This window comes from Natrix helvetica (genome assembly GCF_964273705.1).
Source record: "Natrix helvetica genome assembly, chromosome: 6".
Taxonomy (NCBI): Eukaryota; Metazoa; Chordata; class Lepidosauria; order Squamata; family Natricidae; genus Natrix; species Natrix helvetica.
In genome coordinates this window covers 770,452-784,189 of record NC_138553.1, presented here as the reverse complement: position 1 = coordinate 784,189, position 13,738 = coordinate 770,452, and the positions used below count along the sequence as shown (strand labels likewise).

The 13,738-nt window shown below is 55.8% G+C and overlaps 2 protein-coding genes across 7 annotated transcripts in view; one reads left to right on the top strand and one right to left on the bottom strand.

Moving 5' to 3' along the window:
- Positions 1 to 13,738, bottom strand: part of LOC309394511 (nucleoside diphosphate kinase 6-like) — a 435,625-nt gene that overhangs the window by 210,405 nt on the left and 211,482 nt on the right. The gene's annotated exons all lie outside the window — the stretch shown is intronic.
- The window catches only part of SHANK3 (SH3 and multiple ankyrin repeat domains 3), a 241,380-nt gene that overhangs the window by 84,464 nt on the left and 143,178 nt on the right, over positions 1 to 13,738 (top strand). For all 6 annotated transcript variants that reach the window (XM_081957745.1, XM_081957744.1, XM_081957742.1 and 3 more), the window contains exons 4-6: positions 121 to 192; positions 11,817 to 11,925; positions 13,482 to 13,633. In XM_081957745.1, coding sequence (XP_081813871.1) covers positions 121 to 192; positions 11,817 to 11,925; positions 13,482 to 13,633 — 333 coding nt within the window. The remainder of the gene's footprint in view (positions 1 to 120; positions 193 to 11,816; positions 11,926 to 13,481; positions 13,634 to 13,738) is intronic.

Here is a 13,738-nt window from a genome sequence, read left to right as displayed (position 1 = left end):
GGGGTGGGCAGCCTGGGGAGCGGAGGGCTCCGCCGGAGTCACAGGGCCCAATCGATGAAGGGTTGACCGATGCCCAGGCTGGCAGCTGATGCGTCTTCCCCCCTCTGCTTCCCTCTCCAGTTCCGATACAAGAGGCGCGTCTATTCCCAGCCCCTGTTGGACGACAAGCAGTTCGCCAAGCTGCACACGAAGGTAAGCCATTGCCTTGGGGAGGGGGAATCGGGGGGGGGGGCAAGGGGTCTTCTGGCTGCATTTCGCAGCTCAGACTCCAGAGGGGGCTGCACGCCTTGGCCTTCCCCCCACTGGCTGAGCGCAGGAGGATGCTAGGCTGGGCTGAGCTGGGCAGGAGGGGGTCCTCCAGGGTCCCTTGGGGCAGGCAGACCCGTTGAAGGGAGCCCCACTTCCAGGGGCAAAAGAGGAGCGATCTCCAGGGGCATCCAGGTCCTCCGTCTGGTCCTTCTTCCCTTGCTTACACCTTGGGTTACAACATAGAAGCAGAATAGTAGGGCTCAAATGGAGGTCTTCTAGTCCAGCCCCTTCTTCATGGCAGGAGATCCTGTATCATTCAGACAAACGCCTGCCCGGTCTCTTCTTCAAAACCTCCAGTGATGGGAGCACCCACGACTTCTGGTGGCAAGTCGTTCCGCTGGTTCCTTGTCTCCCTGCCAGCTGCTGAGTGAGAGCTCCTCTTCTTGGCGAAGGCCAGTGGAAGGGGGCCAAGCCACCTTGGCTTAACCCAGGCTCCCAGGGCGGAGAGGAAGGAGTTGCTGCTCCTGTTGTCATCTCCCTCCCTCCTTTGTGAGGCAGGACAGGGAGCCTGAAAACTCTTCACCCAAGGCGGACCTTGCGATTGCTGCTGGGCAGAGAGGCCAAGGTGGCAGGGGCCCAGGGAGCCAGGAGCCTCCAGCCCAGCAGGGGAGGTTGGCAGCCAGCCAGGCCCTTTTCAAAATCCCCCGGCCCTTCTTGGAGGATGCAGGTGGGCAATGCCTCCTGAGGCCGATGCCACCCAGAAAGTCGGAATCTGATTTCCACTTGCCTCCGGGGCTGGCACCAGTGGCAGAAACGGTGGGGGACAGTCTGGCTGAACTCAACCGCTGGCAAGGCTGGTGGAGGAGAGGCATTCGGGGGCTCCTTCTTTCCGTCTTCCCTCCTGAGAGGCCCCACGGAAAAGGGTAGCGCCAGGTTGAGCTGCCCTTGGCCAGGCAGGGACTGTTGAGCCAACTGGAGATGGGAATTGGGCAGCAGGGTCCCTCCCTTCTCCTGGGAGCCCAGGTCCTGCTTCCTGCCCCACTGCATAACACCCCCCCCCACCTACTGCAAGGGGTGGGGGCCTGAGAAGGACACGGTTTCTGAGGGCCCTCAGGGAAGGCGGGGCCCTTAAAGCTCCTCAGGTCCCACAAAGGGACCTTCATTTTTAAAGTCAAGGGGACTTTCTGGTTTTTCTTTGAAGGCCTTTCGCTTCTCGTCCAAGAAGCTTCTTCCGCTCCGACTTCAGAACAACGGAAGAAGGTTTGATGGGTGAGAAGTGAAGGAAAACCAGAAAGTCCCGTGGGCTTTGGGGGAAAGTGCGCCTGGCTGACGGAGGGCTTTCCTGGGCCCCTTCGGGAGCCTTTGTGGTGCAGCAGAGGAGCCTGGTGGCTTCCATTCTGCTCCTCCCCAGGCAGACCCTGCTGTGGCTTGGAGTGGCAACTGCAGAAATGACCAGGGGAAGAAAACACGGACTCCAAAGACGTCCCAGGAGGCAAGCGGTGGCAGCCACGCAAGGCAGCCTTTGCAATGTCCTCCTCCGTCCACATACGCTAACTAGGAGGCTCTCGGAGAGATGATTAAACTCCGTTTATTAAAGCAGCTTATTAAAGAGACTTTCGCATCGATTTCGGACCAGGCTCTGGGTTGGCTTTCCACAAAGGAGTTGCTGTGTGTGTGTGTGTAATTATCACAAGCATATTTTTTTTCAGTCGGTTTGCGTTTTGGGCTTTTTAGGTACAGAAATCTTTGTGGCCTAAACTCAGGTTGATCCACCCAGTGAATTTGTGTCTCTGACAAGACTTTACCTGTTTTATCCTGGAATGAGAGGTTGAATTCGACGTTTGTTTTTGGATGTGGTTGTAAGACAAATCAATTAATCAACCACTCTCTGCCTCCCACCTGCCCAGCAGATAGAAATGGGGGGGCTCCATTAGGCCTGCGGCAAAGGGTCAGCACTGGCGGGGGGGTGCAGAGTGCTGGACAGGGGAGCCCCTCTTTTGAGTCTTTATCTTGCCCTGAGTGGACTTACATCCCATGCAAACCCCTCCCTCGCCTGGGTCTGTTGGTGGGGGGGGGGGTTGAGGTGTGCTAGCCTGAATTCCTGTTGACAGTGGGAAATAAGAGGACAGAAGGTCATCAAAGAATCCTATCGACCCTGGCTTTGCGTAGATGAGCAGAGCCTTGTGCTGCTGTCTTCTCTGGGGTCTTGAGTGGGGTGGACATGGGGCAGCAGGAGGCACCAGGCACCCTCCCTCTGGGGCCCTCTGCAGCCCAGGGAGACCTTGGAGAAGGTGCAGAGAAGAGCAACCAAGACGATCGAAGACCTGGAGGTTAAAACATAGGAAGAACAGTTGCAGGATTTGGGTTTGGCCAGTCTAGAGGAAAGGAGGACGTGGGGGGACCTGGTAGCAATCTTCCAGGATTCGAGGGGCTGCCCCCGAGAAGAGGGGCTACGTTTATTTCCCAAAGCACCAGAAATCAAGGCAAGAAGCAACGGGGGGGGGGGGAACTCAGCAAGGAGAGGATCAACCTGGAACTAAGGAGACACTTCCTGACAGTGAGAACAATCAACCAGCGGAAATTGGGGGTCTTTCATCACTGGAGGTTTTGAAGGAGACTCTGCACAGGCAGTTGTCTGAAATGGTAGAGGGTCTCTTGCTTGAGCAGGGGGCTGGACTAGAAGACCTCCAAGGTCCTTTCCAGTTCTACAAGGACTGATTGCAGCCGGGAGGGAAGGATGCTGCGGTTGATCCCCCACTCTTCTTGCTGATTCTGGGTCCCCACCCCAAACCATTCCTGGGGGAGTGGGAGGGGCCAGGGAGCCGGCAGACAGCTGGCCGGTGGGGGAAGCCGCAGACGGAAGGGGAGGGCAGGGGGGGTGAAGGAAGGGAAGGGGAGGCTTGCTGGCCAAGTTGGCTCTGGTGGGATTTGTCCCCTTGGGGTGCTGTTTTGCTTGGACAGGATCAAGTCATGGAATGTGTCAGTGTGTGTGTGTGTCATCACGAGTGTGTGTCTGTCCGAGTTGTGAGTTGTCCGCCCTTTCCGAAGCCTGGGTGGAGAGAGAGTTGGCGGGAGAGAGGAGAGGAAGGACGGGAAGATGGGGGCCCATCTGGGAAGAAAGCAGCGCAGGCTGAGGAGTGGGTGGTGCAGCACCAAAAGCAAGGTACCCCTCCCTCTCCCCCCCCCCGTGGGCCCCATCCTGACCCAGCTCCCTCCCCACTCCTGCTTTTGGGGGGGCGGAGGGAAGCGAGGGCTGGCTGGACCCAACCCAGCTGGGCTCTGCCCCCCCCCCCTGCAGAATTCACCAGAGCCGCCCCAGCAGCTACGAGAGAGGGGCAGGGCTTGGGGGGGGGGGGCTGAGCCGCTGCTGGACAGGCCCTCTGGCCGTTTCTGCTCAGCCTTGAAAAGGAGCATGGGTGGGGGAGGGGGGAGTGCAGAGGGGGGGAGGGGGAGGGGAGGCTGAGGGCCATCCCGTGATTCTGCCCACCCCATCAAGCAATCCTACATCCACTTCCCTCCTCCTCCTCCTGCTATAAAGGGGTGTGTGTGTGTGTGTGTGTGTGTGTGTGTGTGTGTGCACATTCATATGCCTCCAAAGCATTGCTGAGTCCCAGGGATCGTCTGGATGAGTCCCTGCAGCTTTTCTGGCCCTATTGTGACCCAAGGGGTTGGCCATTGCCTTCTTCCTAGGGCCGGGAGAGAAGGGCCGGCTCAAGGCCAGCCAGAGAGGCAGACTGGAGACTCACATTTCTAGCCGGCTGCCTTCGCCTCCGGCTCTGGTCATAGGGATACCCCTCCCCAAATTAGGGCTAGGGATCCAGGAGCCACAGGCCCCCTGGGAGGGAGGGGGAGGGCTGCACTTTGCAGTCTGTGTTATGGGTTGCGGTCTTCCGTCAGTTTTCCTTTGCTCTGCAGACCTGCAAAGGTGGTAAATGCAAAGATTGGTCACAGAGTTGCTCTTTCATCATTGCAGTAACGGTGAACGGTCACTAAATGAGGCAGTTGTTGTTTACAACCATTGTAAATTGTTGTTTGCTCAAGGCAGATGGGGCGCTGGGCATCTCGGCCTTTGGGTGGGACCCAGACCGTCTCTTGGCGAAAGGGTGAGGGTGGCGCCACAGGGCGCTTGGCTCCTTTGTGCAAATAGCACAATTGTTTCTGGCGGGTTCAGCCTGTCGCGTGAAGCCGGACTGAGGAACCGGTTTGCTGCAGGATGCATAACCCGCCCTTGTCTCCAACGATGTTCGGCAGAAATAGGTCCCTGGAAATGGGTGGGACTACAGTGCCCCTGGTTCCCAGCCAGCGAGGCCCCTGGTGTGATGGGCGGCAGGTGAAGGGACTGACCTCTGCAGTCCAGAGCTGCTTTGCCCGCCCGCCCTGCCTCGGAGAGGGCAGCCTCCGTGCGTCAGGAGATCGATTCAGTGGCCGCCGGCGGAGGGGAATCAATGAGACGAACCCCCCCCTCCCTTGCTGCCTATCGACCCTCCTCGCTGGCTTTGGCGGGAGGTAGGCGGCTCCTCCGTGAGGCCCAAAGACGTTGGCTTCTCCCACCCTCCCCCTGGGCTCTAGAACTCCGGGCCTTGGCAGCTGGCAGGGTGGCATCTTCCTTCCAAGGCTTCGCTTCTGGCTGGCACGGAGCAAGCAAGAGGTCGCTCTTGCAAGAGTCCCTTTGGCTGTCATTGGAAGAGGAGGGAGACCTCAGCTCCCCCCCCCTCTGCCTTCCCTTCTTCCCTTCCCTTTGTCCTTCGTTCCTTTCTTTTCAAAAGCCAACTTCCCCGCTCTTTCCCGAGCCGAAGACGGCTGGGCATCCTTGTCTTTGTGGCAGTTGTAGGTCAGTGGGTGGCAAGGCTTTGCGTTGTCACTGAGGCAGTCAAGGGCTCAACCCTACCCCTCTCTCCCCACCCACCCACCCACCCACATGCACACAGCCTCTTCACCAGCACAGCTGTCGGGCTCATGCACAGAGATTGGTTGATTGATTTTGCTTCATTCGTTCACTCCCTCCCTCCCTCCCTCATCCATCCGTTGTTTCAGGGCCGCCCGTCTCCCAAACAAGCTGGCTCTGGGATGCTCAGCTCTTGAGGCGATTGGCCCAAAGCATTGAGCCTCCTCCCCCCTCCCCCCAAAGGCATTTCCTTGTGCCCAACAGCCAAAGGCGGAAGGGGGGGGGTCCTTGCTTTGCCTCCGCTCTGTGGATTCCTTTCCTCCTTTGGTAAATCACGCAGGGATCCCAGCCAGCTGGGAATCATTTTGCGGTGGTGAAGAATTGATGCCCAAAGCTCTCTGGAAAGGAGAGAAATGCCTCTAGATTTAAAATCCCATTGCTTGATTTGAGGCTGTGGAGTCTGATCCATAACCGGTGCCAGAATCTCAAGGAAATCAGGGCCGTCTCTTCTCTGGACGGGGGGCATTAAGGAGTCGGGATATATACGGCATCTTCAGCATTCCCTCCATCTACTAGCTCTAGGAAGTTAGCAAATGGAAATAAGAGATTGCTGCATCGTGAAAAACTCTTTACAATCTGCTTCGGATGCTTCCTGGGTTTTGAATTTAGTTAATACAGGTAGTCCTTGACTTACAACTGTTTGTTTAACGACTGTTCAATTTCTTAACGGCAGTGAAAAAAGTGACTTATGACCGTTTTTCAGAGTTACAACTGTTGCAGCTTCCCCTGATCAAAATTCAGATGCAACAGGTTCATATTTATTGATTCCCTTTTGCGACTTTCAGACAAGCAAAGTCAAGCCAGATTCACTTAACAACCGGGTTATTAACAACTGTGGCAAGAAAGATCGTAAAATAGAGCAAAAGTCCCTTAACAAATGTGTCACATAACAACATAAATTTTGGACTCTACTGTAGTCGTAAGTTGAGGACTGCCAGTAATTGCCTGGGTTCTCCTTTCCCCCCTGCTATAGATGGGGGCATTTGCCTCCTTCCGGTTCCTTATGAAAAAGCAGCCATGAGGGTCGGCCTGACCTTCGGCCATCCCTTGGGGGCCCTGAGGTACAATTCAGGCCGTCTGAAATTCTGACCGTAACATTATGGGACTCTCCTACCAAAGAGGGATTCAACGTTCATTGAGGGCATCTGCTTATTGGCAGGAGGAAAGGATGTGGCCTCCAAGGGCCAGGGCTGGAATGTCCCAAAGCACGTAGGGACTCTTCCAAGCTCCATCCCTGAAGACAGACTCTTGCCGGATTGAAGCCTCTATTCTGGGAACTACTGAGAAGGAGCTGTCTTCGCCCTCTTAGCTCGCACTAACTATCTAAACTGAGATAATTATTCAGATGGGATACACTCTTTCCCTTCTGGGAATCTGGACTATAGTCCATCAAGCTTTCTTCCTTCCTTCCCTCCCTCCTTCCTTCCTTCCCTCCGCCCCCCTCTTTTTCCTCTCTGTCCCTGTTCCTCCTTCCTTGCCCTCCTCTCTCCCCTTCTTCCTTCCTTCCCTTCCTCTCTCCCTTTCTTTCTTCCCTCCCTCTCTCTCTTCCTTCCTTCCCGCCTCTCTCTCTTTCTTCCCTCCCTCCCTTCCATTCCTCTCTCCCTTTCTCCCCTCCCTCCCTTCCTTCTTTCTTTCTTTCCTTCCTTCCTTCCCTCCCTCCCCCCTCTCTTTTTCCTCTCTCTCCCTGTTCCTCCTTCCTTGCCCTCCTCTCTCCCCTTCTTCCTTCCTTCCCTTCCTCTCTCCCTTTCTTTCTTCCCTCCCTCTCTCTCTTCCTTCCTTCCCGCCTCTCTCTCTTTCTTCCCTCCCTTCCATTCCTCTCTCTCTTTCTCCCCTCCCTCCCTTCCTTCTTTCTTTCCTTCCTTCCTTCCCTCCCTTCCCCCTCTCTTTTTCCTCTCTCTCCCTGTTCCTCCTTCCTTGCCCTCTTCTCTCCCCTTCTTCCTTCCCTCCCTCCTTCCTTTCTTCCTTCCCTCCCCCCCTCTCTTTTTCCTCTCTGTCCCTGTTCCTCCTTCCTTGCCCTCTTCTCTCCCCTTCTTCCTTCCTTCCCTTCCTCTCTCCCTTTCTCCCCTCCCTCCCTTCCTTCTTTCTTTCCTTCCTTCCTTCCCTCCCTCCCTCCCCCCTCTCTTTTTCCTCTCTCTCCCTGTTCCTTCCCTTCCTCTCTCCCTTTCTTCACTCCCTCCCTCTGTCCCTTCCCTTCCCCCTCTCTTTTTCCTCTCTCTCCCTGTTCCTCCTTCCTTCCCTTCCTCTCTCCTTTTCTTCACTCCCTCCCTCCCTTCTTTCTTTCTTTCTTTCTTTCTTTCCTTCCTTCCTTCCTTCCTTCCTTCCTGGTACGTGCCAAGAGGTGAGTTAGGGATTGATTGATGTCTGTGCCTTGTTCTCTTTGTTTGATCATCCTCGTAGCTCTGTTGTAGAATTCAAGTGTGCAGCAAACGACAACATGATGTGGAGGCTGAATTCCTTGGCAACCTGCTGCCTGCCGTGTGTAGAAGGGAGAGGCGTTCAGAGCGGTTTCTATGGCGGCTGCATTTTGAGCCGGTCCCCAAAGTAGCAAAGGGCAGGAGGGAACGGAGGGCTTCCTACCGATCTTCGTTCCTGGCCCCTCGTGAAGCTTGGGCCCAGGCGGTGTGGGTGTTCTTGGAGCAGTGGGGATTCTGGAAACGGGCAGCCTGGCCCTCCGTCCTCCGTCCGCGACCTTTTCTGTCTTCTGGCCAGAGGAGGAGGGGTGGGCTCTGCTCGGGGGCTCCGACTCTCGCCCTCTTGGCCTTCCTATTTCCAAAGGTATCAGGCTCCCCCTCCAGCCAGGAGAAAAGCCGAAGGCTCTCAGGGGATCCCACGCAGGCGAAGCTCCCTTGTCCAGGCTAGAATAAAGGCGGTGCCCATCCTCTCCGCAGCCCCCTCTGGCCTGTTGGGAGCAGCTGTGGTAGCAGAGCCCCATTGCCTCCCCCTGGAGGGCAGGCCCCCTTCAGCTGCTGCTGCTGCTGCTTTCTCCAGGCTCCGAAGAGAAGCCCAGTGGGGAGGAGAGCCAGGGGGAGCCAGGGGGTTGTGGGGTCTGCGTGCTCCACGGGGGATTGGCTCCCAGGCCTGTGGGAGAAGTAGGGTCTCCTCTCCTCCTCTCCCCTCTGGGGCAGCCTTCTCACTCTCACCTCTAGAGGCTGAAGCCCCTGGATCCCCCTTCAGAAGGCCTTTCAGCCTTGAGCCTGATGGACAACACGACCCATCGCTCCCTTCCTTCTCTTCCCCCATCACTCCTTCCTAGAGGAAAGGGAGCAGGAAGGCCCTTCTCCCCCAGCGGGGATCCCAGTCAGGGATGCTCTCTTGGCTCAGCCCCTCCCCCCATCTCATGCCAGCGAAGGAGTCCCGAGACCCTCCCTCCCCAGGGGCTCCCTATGCTTCTGTGCCTTGGCACCGGCCGGCGTTTCATTTCTGTAATTGCGTGGAGGGTCGGTTAATTGAAAGAGACGCCTTGCTCTATTTTCATCTGCTTTTGAAACGGGAGAAGTGCGGGGGGGGGGCAGGAGCTCTCCCAATCCAGTTGTGTTGAGTGGAGGCCAGAGCACTTTGCTTAATGGGCTGGCGCCTCGGGCGGTTGGGGCTGCCAAGTGGGCTTTTCAGGACCTCGGACAGCCCCCGGCAGCTCCCAGCCTGAATCTGTCTCCCCTGGGCTGCACCTGTTGGGCAGCAGGAGCCGAGGGGGCTGCTGTGTTGGGTGGGCGATGGTTCTCTGGGAAAGCCCCTTCCCTGGTTCAGGAGGGAGCATGGAAGCAGCCAGAGAAGATGGGGGGGGGCTCTCCGCCTCCCTCTCGCCACTCCTTCTTCCCCTAATTCACACACACACACCCGCCCCCAAGGCTGAGCTACCGTGACCTCCACCTGTTCCTCTCTCCCTCCCACGAAGGCCTTCCGTTCTCCTCCACCATCCCCTTTGCTCTGGCCCTGCAGGGGCCCTTCTCCTCCCTGGGAAGCCGGGGGGGCAGGGGCATCAAAGGAAGTGGCCCAAGAGGGGCAGCTGAGCTGCCTCCCCCCATCTCCCCCGAGGCAAGGCTGGCAGAAGGTGCCCGGGCTGAGTGTGCCCCACAGCTCAGGGGCCTCCAAAGGGCCCAGGGCAGTCCTGGCCTGCAAGGGATCTGAAAGGGACTCCACCTCCTCTGAAAAGGAGCCTCTTCAGGGCCCCCAGCGTTTCCCAGGACGGTTAATGGATGTGTCGATGAGAGAGGGAGAGGGAGAGAGAAAGAGAAAAAGAGGTGGGAGGGAGAGAGACAGAGGGAGGGGAGGGGAGAGAGCATCCTCCTCTCCGTACTTTTTCTCACACCCCTCCTGCCATCGCTCTCCTTTTCCCTCCCAAATACAGGCAGTCCTCACTTAACCACCCCTCACTTAATGGCCGTTCAAAATGGCAACAGAGCTACTTAGGACCAGGTTTCAGGGGTCCAAAGGCCGCACCCCCCGCTGGGCCGGCCCTGGTCACAGCTGCCTTCTGGGCTCCCATTGGCAGCATCCCATGGTCATTTGAGCGTAATTCAGGGTTGGTTGAAGAAACCAGGTTTGCTAAATGTCCACCACATTCACTTAATGACGGTGGCATTCGCTAAACAACTGCTACCCCAAAAATGTACAATTGGGTGTGGTCACGTGGCAGCTCGCTTAACGACCGTCACAACAGGCAACTGTAATTCTGGGCTCAGCTACCCTTGTAAGCAATGCACACTGGGGGTCCTTGGCTTCCTGGGAGGGTTGGAGGGGGGGAGAGACACAGGCTGGTTCCCAGGGGAGGGGACTCTCTTTGCCTCCTTCCCTCTCCTGCAGAAAGGAGGGGGTCTTTTTAGACCCTCCCTTGGAGGAAGGGGCCCACCAGGAGGGGCCTGGGGTCCCATTGATCCCCTCCGAGATCAAAATTCCCCAATGAAGCAGCTCACCAAAGAGGCGATTTTGTTTATTTCTTATTTCTTAGGGAATGTGTTTGTGCCCATCTCGTATCCGACAACTCTGGGCCGCTTACGACTAAAAACACGAAAGTCCTCCTGTATGGAATATTACGGCAGATAAAACCCTTAAGACAAGATGGCAAAGAGGGAGGGGGCATAGTGGGGGCAGGGGGGGTTCATTGGTCCACCCCCCCCAGTGTGAAGCCCCCGTCCCACCCCGACCCCCGGTGAGGACTGTGAGCGGTTCTGACTCTTTGCAGCCGTGGGGAGGCAGGCAGGGCCCCCGCTGAGAACAACACAGCCCAGGCTGCAGGCTCAGCAAAGGGCCACCTTGAGGACAGCAAAGGGCCACCTTGAGGACAGGCAGAGGGGCAAAATTCCAATTGAAAAAACCCCCCACAAGGGTAAGGAAGTCATGGGAGGAAAGAAGGAAGCCAGGTGGGCTCTGTCAGCAGCCTGCAGGGAGAAGGTGGGCAGCTGCCAAGGATGCTGGGAACTGTAGTCCAACAGACTTATGGGTTTTTCATCAAGAAAAATAGGAACAGTCTCTCTTTTGTGAATATAGGTAGTCCTCGACATACGATGAAAATTTCTGTTCTTAAAGGAGACATTTGTTCAGTGAGTTTTGCCCCATTTGACGTCGATTGTTCAGTGAATGACGGCAGCTGATAAGTCACATTGTTGTTAAGTGAATCTGGTTTCCCATGGACTTGGCTTGTCAGAAGGTCCCAAAAGGTCATCCGCATGACCCCAGCACACTCTGACCGTCATAAATATGAGTCCATTGCCAAGTGTCTGAATTTTGATCACATGACCATGGGGACCATGGTGATTAAGTGTGAAAAACGGTGAAATCCACCATATTTTTATCCAAAATGCTTTGACTTTTTGCAAGTCCACATATATGGTAATACGTCACGTCAGCACAGTCACATCTCCAACATTTAGGTTGTAAATTCGGATACATACAAGCTAACTTTTTAGGATCTAAATGCCATCTATAAAACATCTTATAGAAATTCTCTCTCAAGTTTTGAGCTTGCGTAAATTTTACATTTTTTACCCAAATCTTTTCCCATGTTTCCATCATTATTGGTTCTTAAAAGTTTTCTGCCCATTTTATCATACATTCTTTAACTAACTCTGTTTCAGAATCTATTTCTATCAGTATATTATGCAACCTTTTTATATGCATTTGACTCTGGTCCCTAATTTGTTTTACCAAATTATCCTCATTTTGCGTGATACCAATTTTCTAATCTTTTTTTCCATCTAGCCTGTAACTGTCTATACTGAAACCAGGTTTGAATTACCCTTTCCTCTCTTAGTACATTCAAAGGCTTTAGCTGTAGTATCAGGTTTTTTTTGATGCCGATCCAGAGGAGGGCAGCTGTTCTTGATCAATTGGCTGGAGGCCCAAAGCTGATGGGAGGCAGGAGAAGCCATGGATCGGGAGGGCTGCGTTGTGGGTTGTGTGTGTAAGAACCCTCCCAGGTGCAAGATCAAAGGGATGGGAGGAAGTCAGGTGTGAAGGGGAGGGGATGGGCACAAGCGGCCAAAGGCTCTCTCCCTGCTTGCAGTGAGGGAAAGGGCTCCTGGGGCTCCCAGATTGGAGGTAGGGGTCTCTGGCCCACCGCCTGCAGCCTGGCTGCCAGGGGGAGCTACTCACCGGCCTCTTTTCTTCCTGGGTTTTGTGGCTGCAGGCAAATCTGAAGAAATTCATGGACTATGTACAGACCCTGAATGTGGAGAAGGTCAGCCGGTTGGTGGAGAAAGGACTGGACCCCAACTTTCACGACCCGGACACTGGAGGTGAGATGGAGGGGGGGCTGGGGGATCCTGTGGGTTGAAGGCCACTTCACGTCACCATGGTGGAGAAAGTCCGCCTTCAGGGGAGCTTTGGGCCCAGGAGAGGTTCACCCCCTGCCTCCTAGAGTCTCTCCTGGGGACCCTTGGCTGCCTTTATAGCACCTGGGATATTGCACACCCTTTCGCTTTTGCCGTGGGGCAGGCCTGTGTGAAGGGGGGGGGGGGCGCTTGGTCTAGCATGTTGTGGGAAGCCAGCCCAGGAGGACGGGGGAAGCCTGGGAACCTTGTCTGGAGGGAGGCCCCTCCCTCTACGCACATGAATGCGAACTCTCTCCGCTGCCATCCAGCCACCTTCATTTCTTCCTGCCTGAAGCACCTACAGACCCCTGGTGGCTGCTACCAGTTTGGCCTGCTGGGCTGAACCCGTAGTGGTGGCGGTGGGAGGCCCCGCTCACCCGCCCAGACGCTTCTGCGCATGTGCGGAAGTGTTGCGTGCCCACGGGAGCGACCCAAACCAGTAGTAAAAATATTTGCAACCCACCACTGCTACAGATGAGTCACATTCAACCATGAGCAGCTAAAACAGGGGTGAAAGAGGTCATAAACATGTAGCACCCTTAAAAGTGTGTAAAATAAATAGAATTAAAACTAAATGACATCCACCCCGTATTGGGCCACGTCAAGGGCATTTTCTCTTGCCAGCGGGACGTCTTCGTATGTGTTGAAGGATTTCCTGTGCACCGTAGCATGTGAGAGATGCTGCGTTCCCCTCCACACCCACTCAGGGTGCCATATACGTCCAATGCCCGATCCCTGCGGCTGGCTATCAATTGGATCGCATTGAATTGAGCCCTTTATGTGGCCAAGTGCGATTAGGCCCACGAGGAATTTGTCTCCAGTGCAGAAGCTCTCACTGCGCATGCAAAATTAAAGAGAAATAATGATGATAACAATAAATATACCAATAAGAGGAGATAGTAGAAGAGATGAGAAGGATCATAGTAATACAGCCCTACTACACGGGTAAATAGGCGTCAGTGCTGTGGGAGTTAGTTTAGCGGAGTGATGGCATGGAGGAAAAGACCTTCTTTTCGTGGGCGATGCCCTGGAGTGGCGTCCAGAGGGGAGGAGTTGGCACAGTTGGTGCCCAGGGCGTGAGGCTTCCGTAGGTATTTCCCCAGCCCTCTTTGTGCCCTGTACAACCCACAGGTCTTGGGGGGAAGGAAGGCTGCTTGCAATAGCTTTCTCTGCAGGCCTAACTATCCCTCAAAGTCCGTCCCTCTCCTGGGTGGTTGCTGGGCCAAACCAGGCAGCTATGGAGGGGCAGATGAGAGAGCCCAGAGATCCTCAGCAGCTCCTGGGGCAGGAAGGACGCTCTTCCTTGTGGACCAAGCCAGGCTTTTATTTCATCACGATTACTTGGGGAGGCAGATGCAGCCGGAGGGGAGGAAGTCACCCAGGCGAGGGAAAGGACTGGTCCAATTGGACCCGGGGGGGGGACCGAAGGAGACCCTCCAAAGATTCCCTGCTGAGAGCCGTCCCTCCCCTCCCCTCCCCAGAATGCCCCCTGACCATGAGTGCCCAGCTGGAGTTCTGTGCCGAGGTGATCAAAGCCTTGAAGAGTGGTGGTGCCCACTTGGACTTCCGAACCCGCGAAGGGATGACCGCTCTGCACAAGGCCGTCCGATGTCGGAACCACACTGCCCTGCGGGTGAGTCTCCGCTTACCCCCAGAGTTGGGGGGCACCGCTCAGCCTGGACAGCTGACCCTGGTCCTCGGTGGGGGCTGGGAGGGCAGGAGCTGCAATGCTGCAGGA